The 20,724-nt window shown below is 62.1% G+C and overlaps 3 protein-coding genes across 5 annotated transcripts; 2 read left to right on the top strand and 1 right to left on the bottom strand.

The window, feature by feature from the left end:
• Nucleotides 1–148: 148 nt before the first annotated feature.
• Nucleotides 149–5,700, top strand: LOC311444081 (uncharacterized protein). 2 transcript variants are annotated; one of them, XM_084534880.1, is made up of 8 exons: nt 149–671; nt 1,258–1,402; nt 1,623–1,743; nt 2,197–2,372; nt 2,833–3,011; nt 3,339–3,492; nt 3,646–3,773; nt 4,420–5,700. In XM_084534880.1, exons 2-8 carry the CDS (start codon nt 1,348–1,350, stop codon nt 5,179–5,181), a joined length of 1,575 nt encoding a protein of 524 aa, XP_084391006.1. In that variant the 5' UTR covers nt 149–671; nt 1,258–1,347; the 3' UTR covers nt 5,182–5,700. The 2 variants fall into 2 exon arrangements, with proteins under 2 accessions (XP_084391006.1, XP_084391007.1); XM_084534881.1 differs by having other exon boundaries at nt 3,649–3,773.
• Nucleotides 5,701–9,017: 3,317 nt separating this feature from the next.
• LOC311444085 (chloride intracellular channel protein 2-like) lies at nt 9,018–13,977 on the bottom strand. Its single transcript, XM_084534888.1, has 6 exons — nt 13,798–13,977; nt 11,172–11,281; nt 10,842–10,967; nt 10,533–10,639; nt 10,232–10,413; nt 9,018–10,135 (listed from the first exon to the last, which is right to left on the bottom strand). Exons 1-6 carry the CDS (start codon nt 13,843–13,845, stop codon nt 9,974–9,976), a joined length of 735 nt encoding a protein of 244 aa, XP_084391014.1. The 5' UTR covers nt 13,846–13,977; the 3' UTR covers nt 9,018–9,973.
• An 894-nt stretch (nt 13,978–14,871) lies between these two features.
• On the top strand, nt 14,872–19,216 carry LOC311444082 (protein eva-1 homolog C-like). 2 transcript variants are annotated; one of them, XM_084534882.1, is made up of 8 exons: nt 14,872–15,489; nt 16,555–16,754; nt 17,231–17,354; nt 17,466–17,618; nt 17,720–17,863; nt 17,963–18,034; nt 18,239–18,328; nt 18,452–19,216. In XM_084534882.1, the coding sequence occupies exons 1-8, from the start codon at nt 15,093–15,095 to the stop codon at nt 18,829–18,831; spliced, it is 1,560 nt and encodes a 519-aa protein (XP_084391008.1). In that variant the 5' UTR covers nt 14,872–15,092; the 3' UTR covers nt 18,832–19,216. The 2 variants fall into 2 exon arrangements, with proteins under 2 accessions (XP_084391008.1, XP_084391009.1); XM_084534883.1 differs by lacking the exon at nt 18,239–18,328.
• Nucleotides 19,217–20,724: the final 1,508 nt, after the last annotated feature.

The raw sequence follows: 20,724 nt of genomic DNA on the forward strand, positions 1-20,724 counted from the left end.
GCGTGTCCTTGTCCCTGCAGCCCTGCTGGTGTGGTGTCGGTGACAGCCTCGTCCCCAAGGAGCCCACCTCAGGCTGCAGCTGCTGCTTGCTTTGCAGGGGTTGCACAGTGTGGTCCTCGGGCAGAGCATCAGCCTGGTGCTCGTCCTCCTGCTCCCTTGGGGTCCTGCTGTTTGGAGGGTGTCCTGTGGGTGCCAACCAGCAGCATCTGCACTGGGTGATGCCCGAAGGCTTAAAACCCAGGGAGGCGCCGATTTGGGGAACAGCTTGCAGAGGGCACTGCTGAGCCAGCTGAGAGCCTGGTGGGGCCTGCAGCAAGGTAACCGAGTCAAGGAGGAAGGAAGAGAGAAGAAACCTGACCCAGGGGTAAAAAAAAAAAACACCCACGAACCACCAAAGCAACATCACGTGTTGTGCCCTGGAACGTCTCTGTCGGCTTCCAAGTGCAGCTGGGTCGGGCACGGAGGACGCAACCGGTGGCTTGTCCCCTGCGAGCAGGTGGCCAAAACGGTGGGCAAACGTCTGGAGATCCTTCCAGTGGGAGCTCAGAGCATCTCAAAGGCTAACGGGGGGGGTTTGGAGCCGGACTAGACCTGGGCTTGGACTCCAAAGCTGTTTGCTGCCAGGCATTCCCTCCACAGCAGGGCGCAAATGGGCAGCTGCACGGCTGAAGGTAGGGAGAACCCGTGTGGCGATGGGGGAAGCTGGGGGAAGAGGGCTGCGGGGAGCTACCTCCACGTGGGACGGCTGAAAAAAACAGGAGCAAGCGCTGCTGGGCATAAATGCTGCTCCGCTGGGTGGGTTTTGGAGCTTTCTGATGGCTGGGGGCGCCTTGTTTTGCCCAGCCAGGGTGCAGGCATGCATGGCATCCTCCTCGTCTCGTCCCCGGGGTCACAGCACCGGTGCCACCGGTCGTGCCGGTCTGAGTGCTGTCCCAAACACACCCAGATCCTGGCAGCGCCAGTGCTTGCCTTCTGTGGGCTTCCCCCGAGCACCCGGGCGTGCTGCATGAGCAGACCAAGGCAGCTGCAGCAGGAGGTTGCCGCAGCACGGTGGGGCAAGAGGTGGCAAGCTGTCCCCGTGCACCCCCTGGCCACCGCAGCCCCCGTCGTGGGGGGACAGTGGGGACAGTGCAGGGTCCCCAGCAGGCTGCGGAGGTGGCACCCCGTGCCACGATGCGTGCAGCCTCTGTGGGCGAGGTGTGCTTGCAGCAGCTTTGAGGGAGTGGAAAAAACAACTCCTGTTTTTTATAATCCCAGGTCCTGGCTGCCCGGCGTGGCCACGGGTGGCCAAAGTGCTCGAGCACACGGCGGGATGTGGCACGGCGATGTAGAGCAGATGGCTGAGGGATGAGCCCGGCGCTGAGCCTGCTGCTGTCCCTGGCTGGCTGCACCCTGCTCCAGGGTGAGTCCTGCACCGAGCAGTGGCACTGCGAAGTGGCCTCAGGGCTGGGAAAAACCACGGGGACAGCACTTTGAGCAACAAAACACGCCCGCGGGGAGGTTGGGTGCAGGGGGTGCTCGGTCAAAGTGGGGGGATCCCCGCGACGTGGCCAAGGAGGACGGGATATGCTGGGATATGCAAAGCAGGGTGCAGAGCCTCACGTCCCCCCTGCTCCCTCCAGGCGTGCCGTTCCCACCCCAGGACGTGAGGCTGGAGGCCCAAAACTTCCACGTGCAGCTGCGGTGGGAGCAGGACCCGCGCACCCCTGGCGAGGCCGCGTACCAGGTGGAGTGGAAGCGGCGGTAGGTGGTCTGCACGGGCTCGGCACCCCAGCAGTTAGAAACAGTTCCTTGGCTTGGGGTTGTTTGCTGGTCGTTATTTCCCCGTGCTCAAACAAGGAGTTTTGTATTTCAATCCCTGCCCCTCGCCTCCTGTCCTTTCGCTGGGCAGCACCAAGAGGCTCCCAGCTCCAGCAGCGTTGCTCCACCGGGTGCCTGCCCGCGTTCGTAAGGTCTCCTTGCCCCAAAGACCTTATCTCCTCGCTCCTTTTGAGGCTGAGCCTTCCCAGGTGGTCTTTGTGGACCTCTGCTGGGCTCGCTCCTGCACGTCAGCCCCCTGCCTCGACCTGCTGGTGATGCCCTTAGCGCAGCCCGTGCCTGGATCTTGCTCTCCAGCCCCTCTCGCTTGGACGTTTGCTGGCCAGGGGAGGGGTTTTTCCTTCTGGCACCTTCTCCCTGCGTTTTCTCTGTGGGCAGAACCTCCAAGTGGACCAGGGCAGACGCCTCCTGGGGGAACCACACGGGCTCGTCCTGGGTGTGCCAGCTGTATTTCGGCGAGATCTACGATATCTACTGGGCGAGAGTGAGAGCCGCCGAGGGCGGCCAGCTGTCCCTGTGGGTCTATTCCAACGAGCTGCAGCCATACAGAGACAGTAAGGACCAGGGAGCCCCTTCAACCACATCCCTGCTCCTCCTGGGGGGGCTGATGGGCAGAGAGGTCCTTGGAGAGGTGGGAAAAGTGCCCGGGCAGAGGAACGGGGAGGGGGGGACAAGGAGAAGGGCTCGGTGTAGAGAGAGGGGATGAAGGAGGAGACGCAGTTGAGATGAAAACCCTCGATGGGACACCTCAGGCCATCAGGAATGTGGGTTTTTGGAGAAGGCTTTGAGATGGGGAAGCAAAGGGGATGGGATGTCCCTTCACATCTAAAAGCATCCCTTGTTCATCCCAGCCGGGGGTGCAGGAGGCGCTGGCTGGGGGCAGTTTTGTCGCAGCAGGCTGGTGAGGGCAGGAGGATCAGAACAGCACAATTTCTAGAGAGACATTTCTAGAGAAACGAGATGTTTTGAAGGCTTGTTCTGCTTCCTCCTTATTTTTTTTTTCTCTCCCTACAGCCATTGTGGGCCCCCCCACGTTGTCCTGGCTGTTCCAGGGCCACACTCTCAGCGTCAACGTCAGCGTGCCGCTCACTCCGTTCCGGAGCAAGAAGGGCTCCTACAAACCGGTCAACAAAGTGCTGCTCAAGCTGTGGTACTGGCTGCACCTCTACGACGGGGAGGTGCTCACCCAGCAAGTGCGTGGCAGGGAGGGGACACAGGGGGGGGACATGGGCAAAAAGGGCACGGGGCATGCAGAAGCTTCCCTGGTGCAACGGGGATGCTCTGGAGCCCGCACCCCATTGCGCAGGGGTGGTAGCGGATACGAGGGGGCTGATGGTTTGCACCCCCCAAAAAATCAGGGCTCGCAGCCCGGGGCTGGAAGGGGACCCCCTTTTCTCTTCTGGCTCGCAGGCGTACTGAAAAACGAACAATTTGGGGATGGAAACACGGGGAGGGGGGGGGGGTCTGTTGCACAGGCAACGACGCTCAGTGCCTCGGCCACGCGTCCCCTCTGCTTGCAGGTGCCCTGCAGGCGGAGTGGGAGGGGAGCACCCTGCACCTTCAGGCACCTGAAGCAGAGCACGCGGTACTGCGTCCGCACGGTGGCCGTGGGCACGACCCCCGAGCGCAGCCGGGAGGCTGAGCAATGCCTGGTGACCCCGGCAGCTCCTGCAGGTGAGAGCTCGCCGCGTCCTCACAGCCCGCCTGCGTCGCGGGCACGCGGGTCGCACACCCTGGGCTGATCTGCTCAGGGCCAGACCCGTTTTGGGGGGATGCTGCCTGTCGTAGGAGCTCCCTCCACCCCTCAACCCGTGGGGACCGTCCCAGCAGGCTTCCCCTGGGTCCTCCTCGCCGCGCTGAACGCCACCTTCCTGCTGCTGAGCGTGGCCGGGCTCTGCCTGCTCCATCTGTACGTCTTCCCCAGGCCCTCGGAGATGCGCCTCCCGAAAACGCTGGTGAGTGAGGGCCACGGGGATCCCAGCACCTCCTTCCCTCCACCCCTCCGGGCGTCCCAGTGCTCCCAAGCCTTGCTGCATGGGAGGAGATGCTGGCGGGTCACGCTGCAGCAGGGTCCTGAGCAGGCTGGGAGCAGGAGCCCTCCGGCCCTTGGGGTCCCTGGGGGTGGGTGCCCGGCTGCACCAGCTCGAAGAGGGGAAGAGAAGAGCCAGGGTGCTATCCTCGGGATGTCTTTGCAATTTCTGCAATTTTCTGAATTTTTTTGCAATTTTCTGCAAATTTCTGAAATTTTTCTGCAGCCCCAGAATTTTTTCTGGGGCTGCAGTGCTGCTGGGCTCACCCGGGTATTCTCAGCCAGCAGAACGGAGCCATAAATCTCCATTTCCTACAGGAAAAGCCCCATGGAAACACTCACCGGGGCAGCCCATCTCCCTAGATCCTATTTCCCCTCTTTAATCCCATTTCCCAGGACTGTGGGTGGCACCTCCGGGCACACAACTGACCTGCCAGGCTACAAAGCCCCCTGTACCTCATGCAGAGGCGGTGGCCAGCTGCTCCCCCTGGATTTCAGCAGCTGGCTTCTGCTCGGGGGTCGGGATTTTGGCAAGCTGGGACTGACTTTTTTTGCTGCTTGCTTCCCCCCAGGCCCCTCTGGACAGGAACAGCGGGGTGCCCACCCTCGTGCCGCGGGAGGACGCGCTCGCCCTGCTGCTGCCGGCCGGCGAGGAGCCGCCAGCGCCTGGAGCCCCACTGCAGCCCAGGGCGAGGCGTCCCCAGGAGCCGAGTGGTTACTGCCCCAATGGGTTTGGGATGTCCCGTCCCGAGGGCTGGGACACGTCCTGCACCCACAGCCAGCCCGGGCAGGCGCTGGTCAACTGGGCATCGCTGAGGCTGGAGGAGGAGGAGGAAGAGGAGGAGGAAGAGGAGGAGGAGAATGATGGGGATGCTGCGATGCCTTCCACTGACAGCAGCACGAGAGATGGGGACTATGGGACATCCGAGACGTGGCTCTCCCTGCGCCTCCAGCTTTATTCCAAGTGCCCGTGGCCAGCTCCAGCAGCGGCTGTCAGCCTTCGTCCCTCCCTGCAAACCATCAGCTTCAGCCCCGGGGAGCCGCAGGAGAGCGGGGCAGGGTGCTGGGTGCCGCTCAGCTCCGTCAAGCTGCCGGCCAGCAAAGAGGAGGACGAGGAGCAGCTCCCCTGTGCTGCCCACCCCCCGAGGACCGAGCTGCGGCCGGGGGACAGTGGCACGCAGCAGGGTGACACGGGGCGGGCAGCACCAGGCTGCCCCTGCCTGGTGCCCCTCGGCACGTCCCACATGGGCACACTCCATGGACAGGCGGCAGCAACATCCTCAGAGCATCCCTCCGTGGTTTTGGGGGCTTCTGAGGCAAAATGTGAGGAATAGGTGCCCCAGCTGAGCCCCCCCACACCTTTATTTATCCACCTACAGAAGTGTGTGCGCACTGATGCCTCTCTCTGTATCCACACGCACAAACGTTTCTTTCATTAGAGGAGATTAATTTTATTTTTTTTTAATCTTGTCTGGATAGACTGTTATTTTTAAATAACACTAATTTATGATGGGAGCTCGCTTATTGCCTCTGTGCCACAGGACGAGTGCTGCCCGGCCTGGGGAAGCTGCTGGGAAATTTGGGCTTCCCTGGGGGAAATTACAGCACGCCAAAAAGGCCGGTTCCTCAGCAGGATGGATTTATTATCCCTCCTCTCCAGGCTCCTGGACCCGTGACGCTCAGTCTGGATTTGGGAAAGGTCCCCGCGGTGGCACGAGGGGCTGCCCCTCTCTGGGGCTGTCCCCAGAGGGGTGTCCTGGGGTTTTCGTCCGTCCCCGGGGCAGGTGTGTTGGGTGGTGCCTCGCCAGGGCTCATCTCAGGCTCAGCTGGAACAAGAGTCTGATTTTCCTTCACTGGTTTCACTTTCTTTTTTCACTACCACAAAAAAAAAATTAAAAAAATGGGGGGGTGGGAGAAGCACCTGCTGTCACGCCGGGCCATGTGAAATGGCCTTTTTCGTTTTCAGGTGTTTAGAAAGCAAACCCAAAAGCCAAGTCAGAAGAATTTCCCCCATCTTCACATCAGGCAGACTTCAGAGGGGGTTGAGGTTTTGAGGCAAACGCGGGAGGCAAAAGCGGCGTAATCTGTAAATCCTCGGCAAAACGTTCCACGCTGACCTTCCCTCCCACGCAGCACCCTCTTTTTTTCCTTTCTTTCTTTTTTTTTTTTTTTTTTTTTAACAAAATCTTTCTTTGGAGCTTTTTGATGCCTTTGATCTGCCCAAGCTCCCCGTACCCAAGCCCCAGGGCTGCTTTTGCTGCCCTGCAGCTCCGTGGTGCTCATCTCCTCGGGGAGCTCTGCAGATGCACGCCCTGCTTCTGCTTGGAAACCTCCAGGAGTGGAGACCCTGCCCTGCTTGCAGCTGCCCAGCATCAAAAAAATCCAGCCCGAAAACCCAGGTCACATCCGCGCGCCGGTGACCCGGAGGTGGCACTCGGCGCCGAGCACCGTGCCAGCCGGGCTCCTCTGCTGGGAGGTGCTGGGACCACGCTGGGCTGGCGGGTGCTGGGCTCGCTCTGGGATGCAGCGGGTGCTTTTCTAGCAGCCTGCCAGCTCTCAGGGTGCGGAAGACAGGCGGCCCTTTTCTGAGCCCGCAGGTGACTCAGGCGAGGCGCTCGCCGCAGCAGGAGCCACCCAAGCCCAGGGGGTTGGAGCAGCAGCGGAGTCTCTCTGCGAAACAGAAACGGCGAGAGTGGAAAAAGGCAGAGCGCCGGTGACATTTCGCTCTGGCATTTCAGCAGCACGAGTTTCTGATTGTTTGGGGGGTGGGGGGGTGTGGGGTAGATCGCACCACCTGGCAGGCGCGGGGCTGTGCAGAGCCACCGTGAGAAAGCGCAGGGCCGCGCGCCCACGTGCACCGCTGGAGACCTGGTGCCACCGCGCACGGCTTGGTCTGCCCGCCCAGAGCCTCTGCTCCGTCTCTGCAGGCGTTAAAGTGTTTCGTGGGATGGGGCCGTGCAGGGGCAGCCCCCCACCCGAGCGGCATCGCGTCCCCTCCATCCTTGCTGCGGGCACCAGCTGAGCCTGGCTCCTGCCCCACGCTGCAGCCCAGAACCCGGAGAGGTGGAGATGGGTCCCGAGACACCCAGGGCGCCTGTCGGCATCGTGCCTGCGGGTATTTGCTGCTGAAGTCTCCGAAATTCTCTGACTCACCCCCTCTTCAGACCTGCTCCCCGTGCCGTTGGTGTTGTGAGCGCCTGCTGGTGCCAGATCAAAGCGGCAAAGGGGGTGCAGCCAGGAACGGCTCTTTATGAGAAGCAGCCCATCAGGGACCATCAAGAGGGTATTTCTCATTACTAATTCTCGGAGAGCTGAGCTGCCAGCCACCGAAATATTGGAATTTTTCAGTGCGGGGGCTCGCGGGGCTTTTGCAGCTGCCGCATGGGAAATCCGGCACTTAACAAACCCGAGGGAGACGGCAGCTCCTGAAATGACAGAGAAAAACTCAGCTCTAGCATTTTGCCAGCAGCCAGGGCCCAGGGAGAGCCCTGCTTGGTGTTGGACGAGGCAGGAGGCAGAGATGCAAGGGGCTGAGGCTGGAGACCACACGGCGTGGGCTGCCCGAGGTGGGTTTTGGGGCACTCCTCGTCCTGGCCCGTGCGGTTTCTCCATGGGCAGCTCTGTGGCAGGACCCGAGGGAGGGTGCCCAAACCACGCTGGGGCCAAGCCCTGGGCTGGGAGGTGGCCCCAGGGGTGGCTTCGCTGTAGAGCATTTCCCAGCGCGTGCCCTGGGCTGGGAGTGCCCTCGTCTGGGGACACATGGCAAGTGTCTGCAGGGTGCTGGGCTGGTGTCCTGGGCGCGCTGTCACCCCTCCGCCTCTGCTCCCCACGGCTCCCCGTGCCCCCCATCCTCAGGGGCAGGCTGAGGAGTGCTCCAAGCAGCCAGCTTGGTGCCTTGGTGCCTTCTCACCCCTCTCCAGAGACCCGTGAAACTCTCCCTGGCTGCTCGCGGGAAGGGCACCACCAGGACCGCGCTGTCCCAGCGGAGGCGGCCGGTCTGAGGCCCCCCAAGGGACCTCTGCCAGCTGGATTTCTCTGAGCTGAGCCTCCCAGGCGAAGAGGTTTAAAGGGAAGCCATCCCAGCTGGCTGATGCTGTGGTAGCTGTTTTCCCAGGAAAACCCCTTTTCATGACCCTGCCGCTGGAGCGCTGGCTGCCGGTCCTCCATCCGCCGGCTTTCCAGAGAAAAAAGGTGGGTGTTGGAGCCAAAAAACATCCGGGCCCCAGCACTGGCCGTGCCTCGCGTGATGTTCAACCAGAATCCCTTTGGCTTGTAGGGATCTAACAGCCGGGACGTGTGGATCTGTGTGCTTTGTCCAGGCGCTGGCCCCGTGTTCTCTTCTCCCAACCCGCCGCGGGCACGGGGTCACCTCTCTGCCTTCTCTCCCTCTTCCATCCCCAGCACAGCCCCGGCACGCAGCAGAGCCCCTGGAAACCCAGCCGTGCGTCCATCAGGTGTCCTCACAGAGGAGGCACACGGCTGTGGAGGGCGCAGTGGCTGTCCCCTCCTGTCACCGGGACGGGTGGCCGAGGCAGGAGAAGCGCCGACGCACCCGATGCACGCATCCAGCTCGCAGGGCACCAGGGGAGGCTGGGGGCCATAAAAAAGGACCTCTGCATGCCCCAAAACTCACAGGCTCCTGGCGACCTGCTCAAGGCTTGCAGCAGGAGGTAGGACAACCTCCAGAGGTCCCTTCCAACCTCTGCCAAAAAGCCTCCCAGGGTCGGGCCACCACCTCGCTGCCTGGCACTGCTGGGAAGGGAGCGGGCGCGCGGCTCCTCTTTGCCCCTTGGCTGACTCACGGGGACTTCCAGAGCTTTAGCAACTCCACCACGTGCCCGAGGCCAGGAAAATACCTCCACAGCCTAGTGCTGGGGCTGGCTGAGCTCCTGGCACCCTGCCCCTGGGGTTGTGCAAGGACACAGGGGCTGGGGGCCATCCCCGTCGCCACCTCCCCGTTGAACCCAGACGTTTGTGCCGACGGCTGGACCCAAGGATGGGGCTGCTGCGGGGTCACAGGCAGAGGGAGCTGAAGGGGATGCCCTTGTCCAGGCAGAGCAGGGCCCCAAAAAAGTGGGGTGAGTGCCTGGCGGGTCCTGGGACCCTCTGCCAAGGGGACAGGGACACCTTGGGGTGGGGGTGATCATGGCGCTGACAGGGGGCGAGCGAGGCGTATTAAAATAGAGTTTATTGCTGTTCTTAGTTACAAAATAGAAAAAAAAAAAAAAATAACACCCAACAAACAACCCGAAACCCATCAGTTACAAAAGCAGTCCCCAAACCCGGTGCTGTGGGAGCAGGCTGGCGAGGACACACCTTTTAGTGCAAAGAGGGAGGTGGCAGTGAGAGCTGGCGGGTGGCTCTGCCGGGGGGGGGTCCCCGCGGGGCCCTGGCTCTCACTGTACAGTATTTTTTCGGTGGCCACGGGGGGCTCAAGGGGGCTGGTGGAATTGGCAGGCGTGGGCAGGAGCCCTTGGAGGAGGTGGAGGTGTGGGGTGGGGAGGCTAGGGGGCTTTGGCACCGGGTGGGAAGGCAGAGAAACGGAGCCGGGCTGGCACCAAAGCTGCCCGGGTGTCCCCCTGGGTGCTTTGCCCGTGCCTCTCCCAGACCAGGTGGGAGCAGGGAAGGGGCCTCAGGGTCTCGTATCTGGCAGGGGCCAGGTGGGAGCTCACAGCCGGCACCGCCTGGCCCCTGCAGGGTGCCCCTGATGGGCTGCAGGTCTGCGAGGAGACCCCCGCAGCCAAACGGCAGGGGAAGAGCTTTTCGGGGTCTCCAGCTGGAGCCCGGGTGCCTCGTGGGACGGGCGGTGGTGGCACCTACGGGGAGGTCTCGTCTCCACCACGGCAGTCCGGTGCTTGGCTTTTCCCGTGCCGTGTCACGAGAGCAGGGCGTTGGGTTTGTGTTTTTGTTTTTTTGGGGGGAGGGCAAGGAGGGGAGGCACGGTGACACGGTCGCCACTGCGGCCACGCAGCCACCGGTCCGTAGGTGGTGGCACGCACGGGAGGGGGTGCAAAGCAAGGTGCTGTTTCCACAGCTCGGGGTCTCGGGGTGCCAAACCCCCCCTCCAGCCCCTCTCTCGGCCAGGCTGTGGTGGGAGGCGGAGGGCCCGGCGGGCCTGCAGCGGGGCTAGGTCATCTTCCTGGCCACGCTGGCGTAGGTGTGGATGATCTCCTCGTCCGCCGGGCACGTGTGGCTGAACTCATCGCAGGCGTAGGCGTTGTTGAGGTAGCGCCAGACGCCCGTCATGTCGGCCGGGATCTCGAAGTCGCGGTACTTTTTGGCCGCGATCTGGAGAGAAAAAGGAGGAGGAGGAAGAGGAGGAGGAGGAGGAGGCTGAGACCCTGCTCGCGGGGTGCCCCCCAGCCCGGCCCTGGCTGCCCTTACCTTGATGATGTGCAGCTTGGGCAGGAGGTTGCAGTCGGCCAGCGTCAGGTGGTCCCCGTCCAGGAATTTCCTCTTGGAGACGGCGATGTCCTCCACGCTGTCCTGGTCGATCTCCTCGGGCAGCGGGTTGTTGAGGTACTGATCCAGCCGGTGGAACTCCCGCAGCAGCGCCTTCTCCAGGTCTGGGAGGACAGGGGGGGGTCGATACATGCTGCCTTCAGCCAAACACCCTCTCCACACCACCTCCCTCACCCTCGGCAGGCTTTGCCCTCCCCGTCCGCCCCCTCCCCGTTTTTCTTACTGCTGTTTGCTTCCTTGCGCGGGTTCTTGATGTAAGCTGAGAACTTGGCGAAGATGTCGCTGCCCACGTCGAAGGACTCCTTGTACTTGGGGCTCAGGTGCGGGTACCTTCAGAGAGAGCAGCCATCGGTCACCGCTGCCGGCTGCAAAACCACCAAAAATCCACGGGGAAACCTGCCCCCCGCCCCCAGCTCCATCCCCAGCCCCGCTGCCTTTCCTCCCATTGTTTTCTGTCACCGTCCCCCCCGCCCCGGCCGCTCTCCTGCCTCGGTTTCCCCACCCGCCCGGCCCGAGGCGGGTCTGCAATTACGTGGGGGGGCCCAGGGTCTGCTCCAGGAACTCCTCGATCTTGATGAAGTCAGTTTTCAGCTCCCTGTTGAACAGCAGGAAGGGTGGGTTGGTGCCCGGCGCTAAATCCTTCAGCTCTTCGGGTTTCCTGGAGCAGAGAAAATAAAAGGGCCAAGCTGGGGAGGGCACCCAGGGCTGGGCACAGCCCCATTAGTATTCTAGACCGGGTTTGGGGGAGGCTCTGAGGTGCCCCCCAACTTTTGGCTCTGCCCTCGGAGCTGGGTGCCGAGGATGCCCGCACATCTTTGCGCGGGGCTGGAGCGCGGGGCGCTGCGCGGCGGTGGCACCTCACCTGGTCATGTCCACCGTGGTGACGTTGAACTTCACCCCCTTGAGCCACAGCACCATGAAGAGGCGCTGGCAGAAGGGGCAGTTCCCGATGTTCTCTCCATCCAGACCAGCCTGCGGGGAGAGCAGGGAGCACCCTCAGGATGGCCGGGGGTCGGACCCTTCCCGGAGATCCAAGATAAAGCCGGGAGGAGGAGGAAGAGGAGGAGGAAGAGGAGGAGGAGGAGGAGGAGGAGAGAGGATTGATAGTGGATGGGACAGGAAGGGAGGGTCAGCTTGGCCGGGAGGCCAGGCCGGAGAGGGGAAATGTTCTCATGTTTGCCAGGAAAAGCGCAGCTTGTTTTCGTCTGCTGCCTCCTGCGCTCTGCGCGCTTCCAGAGGCCGAGCACGGCTCCCCCAGCAGGAGGCACAACCATCGTCCACGTCCCAGGGGCTGGGGGAGCACCACCGGGGGGCTTCCAGCCCCATCCCTGCCCACGCCGACGTGGATGTAAGCAGGGAGGAAGAGGATGCTTCAGGAGCTGAAGACGCAGGGACCCCTGTGCCTGGTTCCCCTGGGCTGGAGGCGATGCTCTGCCTTTCCACCACGCCACCACCTTCCAGTCTTTCCAGAACGAAACTAAGCTGTAACCAGTTTCCTATCCCCAGCTGTCACGAAGGGATGCCCCTAAGAAGAGCGGGATTGGTTTCTCAGGTGCTGTTTCTCGTGGGAATCTCTGCTTCCTTCTTCCCGTGGGTGCTCCCGAGCAGTGGAAGCTCAGGAGCCACCTGTCAGCCCCTAGAGGACTGCTTGGGAATGGGTAAAATTTGGGTCTAGGTGCCCTGAGAGGGGCTGGAGGGTTAGGAGACACCTTCCAGGGCTGCCCTGCTCTTGTGCCGTTGAGCATCTCCACTCCCTTCCCGACTCCATCCCAAGCCAACACCGTTGCCAGCCCTTGGGGCACCTCCAGCACCGGCGGCTCAGTGCGGCCACCCTGAAAGGAAAACAGGGACGGCCTCTGCAGGAAAAAACAGAAAGCAAACCTAAGCCGGAGCCCATCCTCGGATGCTCAGAGACAAATCTTTGTCAAGAGGAAGCTCCCCCGGTGCTCGTGGGCAGCAGGGAGCGCGGGGGAAGGTTTGGGGAGGCCACGTGCCCTCCCTCCGCAGCAAAAGCCGAGCAGCGAGGAGGGGAAGTCATCGCTCTCCGCTTCCTTCTCCAGCAACAGCCTCTTCCTCTGCTCAGCGCAGGCTTCAGCAGCCCCCGGCCCCACCCTGGCTGACTCTGCTCCCCGTTTCCCCATCCAGAGGATGCAGGAACCCATCAGGATGAGGGATGAAGCCCTGCAGGTGACGGCTGAACTCTTCCCGATGATGGATGAGCCCCTCCAGATGCCAGAGAAACCCCTCCAGATGATGGAGAAACCCTTCCAGATGACGGATAAAGCTCTCCAGATGACGAATAAATGAATAAACCCCTCCAGATGATGAATAAACCCCCTCCAAGATGATGGGCAAGGCCAGCCCGGGAGGCGCAGCCTCTCAGCCCCAACCCCGAGGCCCCACGGTTGCACGAGGCATCGAAACCCCAACGTTGCTCAGAAGTTCCTGTGGTTTTGCTCTCGGTGAAGCAGTGCGAGGAGGAAGGAGCGCCCCGACCTGCATCACCTCAACGTCCCCCAGGCCTGCCCGAAATTCCTCCCCCCAAAATAAAGCTCAGGAGCACCTTGGGGTGAGCTACAGGCAGGCACCGTTTCCTGAGGGCTCAGGGGGTGATGCGCAGCATCGGGTTGCTGACAGACACCCGAGAAGGGTTTTTTGGTGCTAAATTAAGATTTAGGGGAAGTCCTACAGCCGCTGCTTTGTTTTCTGTTTCCCTTCCCTCCAAAAACCCCCCTCAAACGTGGTGCCGCCATCGCAGCCGCCTCACTAGGCGCCGTCCTCCTCTCCCCACCCATCCTGGGGTGAAAAGCGGTGCGGGAGGGGGAATTGGAGACCTACCGAAGGTCTCAAATCCTAAATTGAAGGATTTTCTCCCAGCAAACACCCCTCACGGGGCTCAGCCCGAGCTCGGCGCCCAGCAAGCAGCGCCTTGGCAAGGGGACGGGGCAGAGCCCCGGGTGACCCTTCCCGGCACTGATTTCCAAGGAGGGGAGCGGAGACCGCGCGGCTGCAGCTGTTTGGAACGGGAGTGTTTCGAAACGTTCCCGAGGAAGCGCTTGAAAAATTGCTCAATGGAAGGGAAAAAAAAAAAAAAAGAGAGAGAGAGAGGGAGAAAGAGCAAAACCCATTTCCAGTGAATAATCCTCGGGGCTGACCTAAGAAGCCGCCCCATCCCGCCCACGCGTGGGCACCCGCTCCGTTTCCCAACGCCAACTCCTAGCAGCCACTCGAGGAGCTGCCCTGCTGCGTTCCCACCCTCCTGGTGCTTTTCCCACCTGTGGCTCGTCTTATTGGGGTCCCCGAGCAGGCTCGCCCCTCTCCCTGGCTGCCTTTGTGGCTCTCAGGGCTGCAGGGCCACCGCTGGACCGCAGCATCCCCCGGGGCCGCCTGCTCCCCGTGCCACCCCGCCGGCTCTCCCGAAGCGCGACGAGGGCCAGCGGCACCTCCTGCCCCCCACCCGCAGCACCCGTTGGCCTCGCCGAGCCCACCTTGACAAAGAGCTCGATCTCGGGCTCCTTCGAGGGCCGGCTCTCCATCCCGACGGCGTGGCGAGCTGCTGGGGAGGGGAGGCTGAGCCGCTCAGCGCTGCGCTGAGTTTCGCCCGTCCTCTGCGGCGCGCAGCTGCAGCACCTCGCGCCGGGCTGGGGCCGGGGCTGGGGCTCGCCCTTTCCTTCCCTTTTTGAAGCGGGGAGGAGCGATGGGGTGCAGGCGAGGAGGGGGAAGCTGCGGGGCCTCCCAGCTGTGACTCAGCACGGGTCTATCTGGATGCGCTGTCGGGTCCCCAGCCGGGCTATCGCACCCGCCCAGGCGCCTCCAAGCAGCCCGCTGGCCGCTGCCGGCAGCTCCCCGATGGGAGACGGGGCTTGGTGGGGTTTTGTTTTGGTTGTTTTTTGTGTTTTTTGGTTTTTTTTTGTGTGTGTTTTTTGTTTTTTTTTTATTGCACAGGAAGTGTCTGCATCTACCCCTTCGCCACCCTCCCAGCCCCTTTCCCTGTTGCTCCCCTCTGCCCTCTGAGCATCTCGCGCCGCTGCCCCGCGGGACCCCACGGGTTCGGGATGCGGGCAGGGTGCCCACCCCGCTGCGAGGACAAGGAGAGGCTCTGGGGGAGCCCGGAGGGCGAGCGGCACAGCCTGGCTGCTTGCCACCGCCTCCTCGCAGCCAGCCCCTGGCAGGAAGGCATTGCAAAACGCCCGAGGAGGGAAAGCAAAAAGGGGACGGAGCGCATCGGGGCGCGGTGATGGGAAGGAGGGGAAGGGGGGGGGGGGTTGTCTGGCGTCCAGGGCCCCGTTCCTGGAATTTGGGCTGTTTCACAGGAAAGATGACTGCCCTGCTTTCCTCCCCAGGATGGGAGGGAAGCGCTCGCTGTCGGATGGGGCTGGCGGCTGGCCCGGAGCAGGCAGGCTTCCCGGCACCCCCGGGCTCCCCTCCTCTCCCAGCCTGGGCGAGCCCCGGCTTGTGCAGCGGTACCACAGCGTCAGTGCCGAGCGTCGAGTTAAAAAGTCGTATTTTTTCTTCATTTTGGTCACTTTGCGTAAAATGATTGGTGGTTTGTTTGTGTGTTGTTTTTTTTTTTTTTTTAATTATTTTTTAATTTTATTTTTTATTGCACCCCGATTGCTTGAACCAGCCCCGCTCCAGCTCGGGTAGGCTCAGACCTCGCTGCAATTCATCTGAGGCTGGCGAACGAGGCGAGGGCTCTGCTGCCACAGGGCTCGGTGCCCGTGGGTACGGGCAGACACGGGAGGCAGCGCCGCCAGCCCTTCCCTTCCTCCCCCGGCGCTGAATGACCGGACGCATGCCGAGATGGAGATTAGGGTACACGTGCATCCGGGTGGTCGCCCGCATCCCCCCCCCTGGGGACAGGTTTGGGACCCGGCTGAGCCCCCTCGATCTGCTCAGCTGCCGAGCACCTGCTCGGCCCTACAGAGCCTTCAAAACCCCGTCCCCCTCCTCCCGGTCCCCATGCAGCCACAGCTGTCCGAAGCGGCCCCGGTGTCCCTCCGCAGGGCACAGAAGGAGCCATTGTCACCGCCGTGCCAGCCCCCGCCCCGGCGCCAGCTGCCGCGGGGACCAGTGGGCAGCGGCGCAGCGGGGCGGTGGCACCATGGTGGCCACGGTCGTGGTGGCCCTGGTCCTCCTCTGCTTGCCTGCAGGGACGGAGGCCAGCCCGGAGCTCGGCGGTGAGTGGCACACGGGGGACCACGAGGGCTGGGGCACAAGCGAGGTTTGGGGGTGAGTGGGAGTTGTGGGGTGCACGGTTTTGGGGCACGCCAAGGGCGAGATCCCCTGGGAGATGTGCTGGGAACGGCCCCGCGCCCACCCAGCCTGCCCCAGCACCCTGAAAGGTGCCCCAGTGCGCGGCGGGGAGGATGTGATTTCATCTGGGCAGAGCCAACTGCACGACCGCAGCGACGGGGACTGAGTCAGCGGCAGGCGAGGATAATCACTCGCAAAATCTGACAGCAGCCTCCTCACTGCTATTTTTTTTTTGCCCCCCAAAACAGTGCCTGAGCAAGCGTATGGCAGCGCTGGGTGGAGGCAGCGCAGTGCCTCCGTCACCGGGGCTTTGAAGCACAAAGCCCGGCCACGTCCCCGCTGTCCCCCTTTGGCCGGGGGTGGCTCCGTGGACCTACGGCCACAGGGGAGGTGAAAGGGGCTCTTTGTGCCATGCCCGGCCCTGGTTTGCAGACAGACGGGCAGAGGGACAAGAGCAGGGCTGGGAGCTGAGGCTCGCAGCCGTTTGTGTGGGTTTGGGGGCTGCCAGGCTGCTGGCTGCGCCCTGTGAACCCAGCATCTTGCGTCCTGAATCCCTCAGCATCCTGCATCCTCCCTGGCACGTGGCGTCCCGCCCTGTCCCCACTTCCAAACCTCCAAATAACAGAGGGAAAAGAACAGGGTAAGAGGTTTGGGACACCGAGTAGGTAGGATTAAGACAGAGAAAAAAAACATGCTGGGAATCTGGGGAGAGAAGGACTCCAAAAGGATGCGGGCAAGGAAAGGCCCTCTGTTAGTGATCATCTCCTCCTGGTGGTCATCTCTGGGTGCTCATTTCTGGGCATCACCTCTGGGTGGCCACCTCTGGTGATCACCTCTGGTGCTCATCTCCAGGTGATCATCTCTTGGTGGTCATCTCTTGGTGATCAGCTCTTGGTGGTCACCTCTTGGTGGTCACCTCTTGGTGGCCACCCCTGCTCACCGTCTCTGGGTGACCATCTCCGGGTGACCTCCTCGCTCCCCACACCCAGGGTACCTACGCAAGGTGCTGAGGAACCACACCACCCACACGTGTGACGGGGAGCAGCTCCTCATCCTCTGCCCTCGCAAGACCACCATCAGCATCCTGGGCGCCTTCTACGGACGCCGCGTGCCCAGCCCCAACCTCTGCCCCAGCCCGGGCGATGCGTCCCAGGAGAACACCGAGTGCACGTCCCCCACGGCCCACCTGGTAAGGGCAGCGTCCCGCTGCTGGTGGCAGCGCGGGGAACCCTTGGGGACCTTTTCCTGAGGGCATTTTGGGGAGATCGGGGCGGGGGGGGGTGGCACCTCCTGTGCTTGATCCCGGTGAGAGCAGCCTGGGGGGAGGCTCTGCTGCAGCACAGCCAGCAGCAAAAGCTGATGGATGTCCCCAGGATGTCCCCAGGATGTCCCCAGGATGTCCCCTTCCTCCGGACCAGAGGGGACCCCAGCGGGGCAGGGTGCTGCGTGCAGCCTCGTCCCCACCTCGTGGCCATGAGCGCGCATTGCATGGGGCCACCAAAGCCACACACGAGGCTGAGTGACCGTGGCGGGGGTGCCAGCAGCCACGGGACACCTCTCGTGGGGTGAGGGCTTGGCCCCGAGCCCAGCGACAGCGCCGAGGTGAGATCAGCCTTGGGGGCTCCCTGCTGCTGCTGCTCACCTCTGCCCCGCTGTGCCCTGCAGAAGCTGCTGGCTGAGTGTCAGGACCAGCAGTGGTGCCAGTTCTCGGTGCACAGCCAAGTCTTCGGGCCAGACCCGTGCCCCGGGACACACAAGTACCTCATCGCGTCCTACAAGTGCCGGCCAGGTGGGCAGTGCCACGGGGGCACCTCTGGAACCCTGTGGCTGGGTAAGAGGAGGGGGGTTTGGGGTGTCTGGGGCTGTGTCGGGACACCCTGCGGCGTCACCCCACCCCCAGACAACCATCGGGTGAAGACGGTGTGCGAGAACAACGTGCTGAGGCTGCAGTGCCGGCCGAAATCCGTCCTGGCCATTTACTCCGCGCATTACGGACGATTCCTGCGGGGCAAGCCTGAGTGTGACGCCCCAAACGCCGGGGGACCCCATATCGGTACGGGGTGGGGGACACACAGTTCGAGCCCAAATTACATCTGGGAAGAGCGCAGGATCACTGTGCTGATGGCCAGAGGTGCCCACCGTGTGTCTCTGCAGAGTGCCTGGCTCCGGATGCCTTGAGGAGGGTCTCCAAGAAGTGTCACCGCAAGGGGAACTGCACCGTGGCCGCTGACTGGGCCACCTTTGGGGACCCGTGCCTGCCCGGCACGAAGAAGCAGCTGCGGGTCTCCTACACCTGTGGTGAGAGCAGGACCAGGAGCTGGCCGTGGGGACGAGCGGGGTGGTGATGCTCAGAGCGGTGTGTGTGTGTGTGTGTGTGTGTCCTGTGTCTCGTTGCAGTGCCCAAGCAGCTGCTGGAGGAGGCAGGTCCTGACACCTCGGATCCCTTCGTGCTCTCGGACTACATGCACGGTAATTCGGGTTGGGGGGGGTAGGGGGAGAGACCAGCTCACGCTCCCCCTTGGGTGAAGGACCCCACGGGTCCCCGTCTCCAAGCAGAGGGGCTGGGGAGATGCTTTCGGATGGGGGGAGGAGGAGGTCTCAGAGAGGAGCACCCCGAGGGCAGAGAGGAGGAGGCCGGGGGCTGGCCCCTCACATCCCCCTTGTTCACTGCAGGTGGCTGGTACAAAGGGCCCAGGTTCTCCAGGCTCCGGGAAGACAGGATGATTTTTACTAGCTCCCTGACAGCTTTTGCCCAGCTTTGGGGTACGTGGCCCCCACGTGCCAGGGTTGCGGGGGGTCTGAGGGGGGTCTCCAGGCCCAGGTACCCCTCGTGCCGCGGCAGGGGTTTGCAGCGCGGTGCCTCTCTTTGCTCTTCTCTCCCTCCAGACGTCCCTGAAAAAGTCGGCCTCTATTTCCTCTGCGGGGTGTCGGCGGGGCTGGCGCTGCTGCTCTGCATCATCAGCCCCAAAGCAGCCTTCCTGCGGGAGGCCAGGGAGGCTCTGCAGGGCCCCGGCAGCGGCTCGGAGCCCAGCCGCAGCAAGCTGAGGGACGAGCAGGACGAGGACCTGCCCGACGACAGCTCCTCCGACTCCTCCTTCCGCCGCCTCACCCGCACCTACCGCGCCACCGACAGCATCTTCGGCCCCGAGCTGACGGCGGCCATGGAGGGGGCGGCCGAGCAGCAGGGCTGCGGCGGGGAGGAGATCTGGATGCCCAAGGAATCCAGCCCCTACGCCATCCAGAAGATCAAATCGGCCACCAAGTGAGGAGGGGCGAGGGGCCACCATCATTTGGAGAAGCTGTCGCTCCTCGGCTTCCTCTCGCGCCTCCCTTCGTGCTTCGCGTGCCAGCGGGCGAGCTGTGCTTTCCAGGGAATGAATGGGCTTGCTCTTTCCAGGGAATAAAAGCCAAAGATCGTGGTTCAGGGAATGAAGCTGCCAGCCCCGGCTCCTGCCAGCCCTGTCCCCAAGGGACTCCAGCCCACAGGCTGGTTCCCACATCCCCCAAAGGGACTGCACGGGGATCCAGGCATGGTGGTGCCTCCGAGCACCTGCGTTGTGTCACCACCGACTTCCAGCCCCCTTTAGCCACAGTTGTCCCTCCCCTGCAATTAACAGTGAAAAGAGAGGAGAAATTAAATGCCGAAACTCAGCCCTGCCTCTGCGCTGCTCAGCTCCCTGCCTCCCGCCGCTGCTTCTGGCGCTGGGCCACGAGGAGCAACGAGTCGGGTCTGGGAAAAGGAAAGCTTTAACCTGGGAAGGGGGAAAAGCCATCCGTGTAGCTCCCACAAACGCTTCCCTGCCCTCACTCCTTCTCTCAAGACTTGTCTCTTCCCGGGAAGCCATCCCGGAGCAAACCTCCTGCATTGCACCTCACAGGGGATCTTTGTCCCCCTATCCTTCCCCCATCCCTTGCTCTCGGCGCACCCACGAGCCTCCCGACGGCAGCGGCACCGCGGGGACTGGAAGAGCCGGCTGTGCCACGCCGAGCCCGGGCAGACACCGACCCGTCCCGGCACGGGCAGCTCGCCCCCGCGCCGCCGCGGGCGCACCGTCAGGGGGATTTTTGGCCGGGGATCGCACCCCCTCCGGGGCCGCTGCTCCGCCAAGTTTCCAGCAGCGGCGGGACGCGTCCCAGATTCCCAGGCGGTGGGTGTGGGGCCGCCCTGGAGGGTTTCCGAAGGATAAATAGAGCGATGTGGGGTTTCCGAGGGATAAACTGGGAGCTGGGATTTCTACATGATAAACCAGGATCTGGGATTTCCTCTTGATAAACTGGGATCTGGAGTTTCCGAGGGATAAACTGGGATCTGAGATTTCCATGTGATAAACCAGGATCTGGGGTTTCTGAAGGATAAACTGGGATCTGGGATTTCCACACGATAAACTGGGACCTGGGATTTCCAAATGATAAACTGGGATCTGGGATTTCCAAGTGTTAAACTGGGATCTATGATTTCCACACGATAAACTAGGATCTGGGGTTTCTGAAGGATAAACAGGGATCTGGGATTTCCACATGATAAATTAGGAGCAGGGATTTTCCAATGATAAATTAGGATCTGAGGTTTCTGAACGACAAACAGCGATCTGGGATTTCCAAAGGATAAACTGGGATCTGGAGTTTCCGAGGGATAAACTGGGATCTGAGATTTCCATGTGATAAACCAGGATCTGGGGTTTCTGAAGGATAAACTGGGATCTCGGATTTCCAAGTGATAAATTGGGATCTTGGATTTCCAAAGGATAAACTGGGATCTGGGATTTCCACATGATAAACTCGTTTCTGGGGTTTCTGAAGGATAAACTGGGATCTGGGATTTCCAAGTGATAAATTGGGATCTGGGATTTCCAAAGGATAAACTGGGATCTAGGATTTCCACACGATAAACCGGGATTTGGTTTTTCTGAAGTATAAACCGGGATCTGGGATTTCCACATGAAAACTGGGATCTGGTGTTTCTGAAGGACAAATTGGGATCTGGGATTTCCACATGATAAATTGGGATCTGGGATTTCCAAAGGATAAACTGGGATCTAGGATTTCCACACGATAAACTGAGAATTTGGGGTTTCCGAAGGACAAACTGGGATCTGGGATTTCCCCACAATAAACTGGGATCTGGGATTTCCGCATGATAAACTGGGATCGGGAGGCTC

The sequence above is a fragment of the Aythya ferina genome, assembly GCF_964211825.1.
Source record: "Aythya ferina genome assembly, chromosome: 13".
NCBI lineage: Eukaryota > Metazoa > Chordata > Aves > Anseriformes > Anatidae > Aythya > Aythya ferina.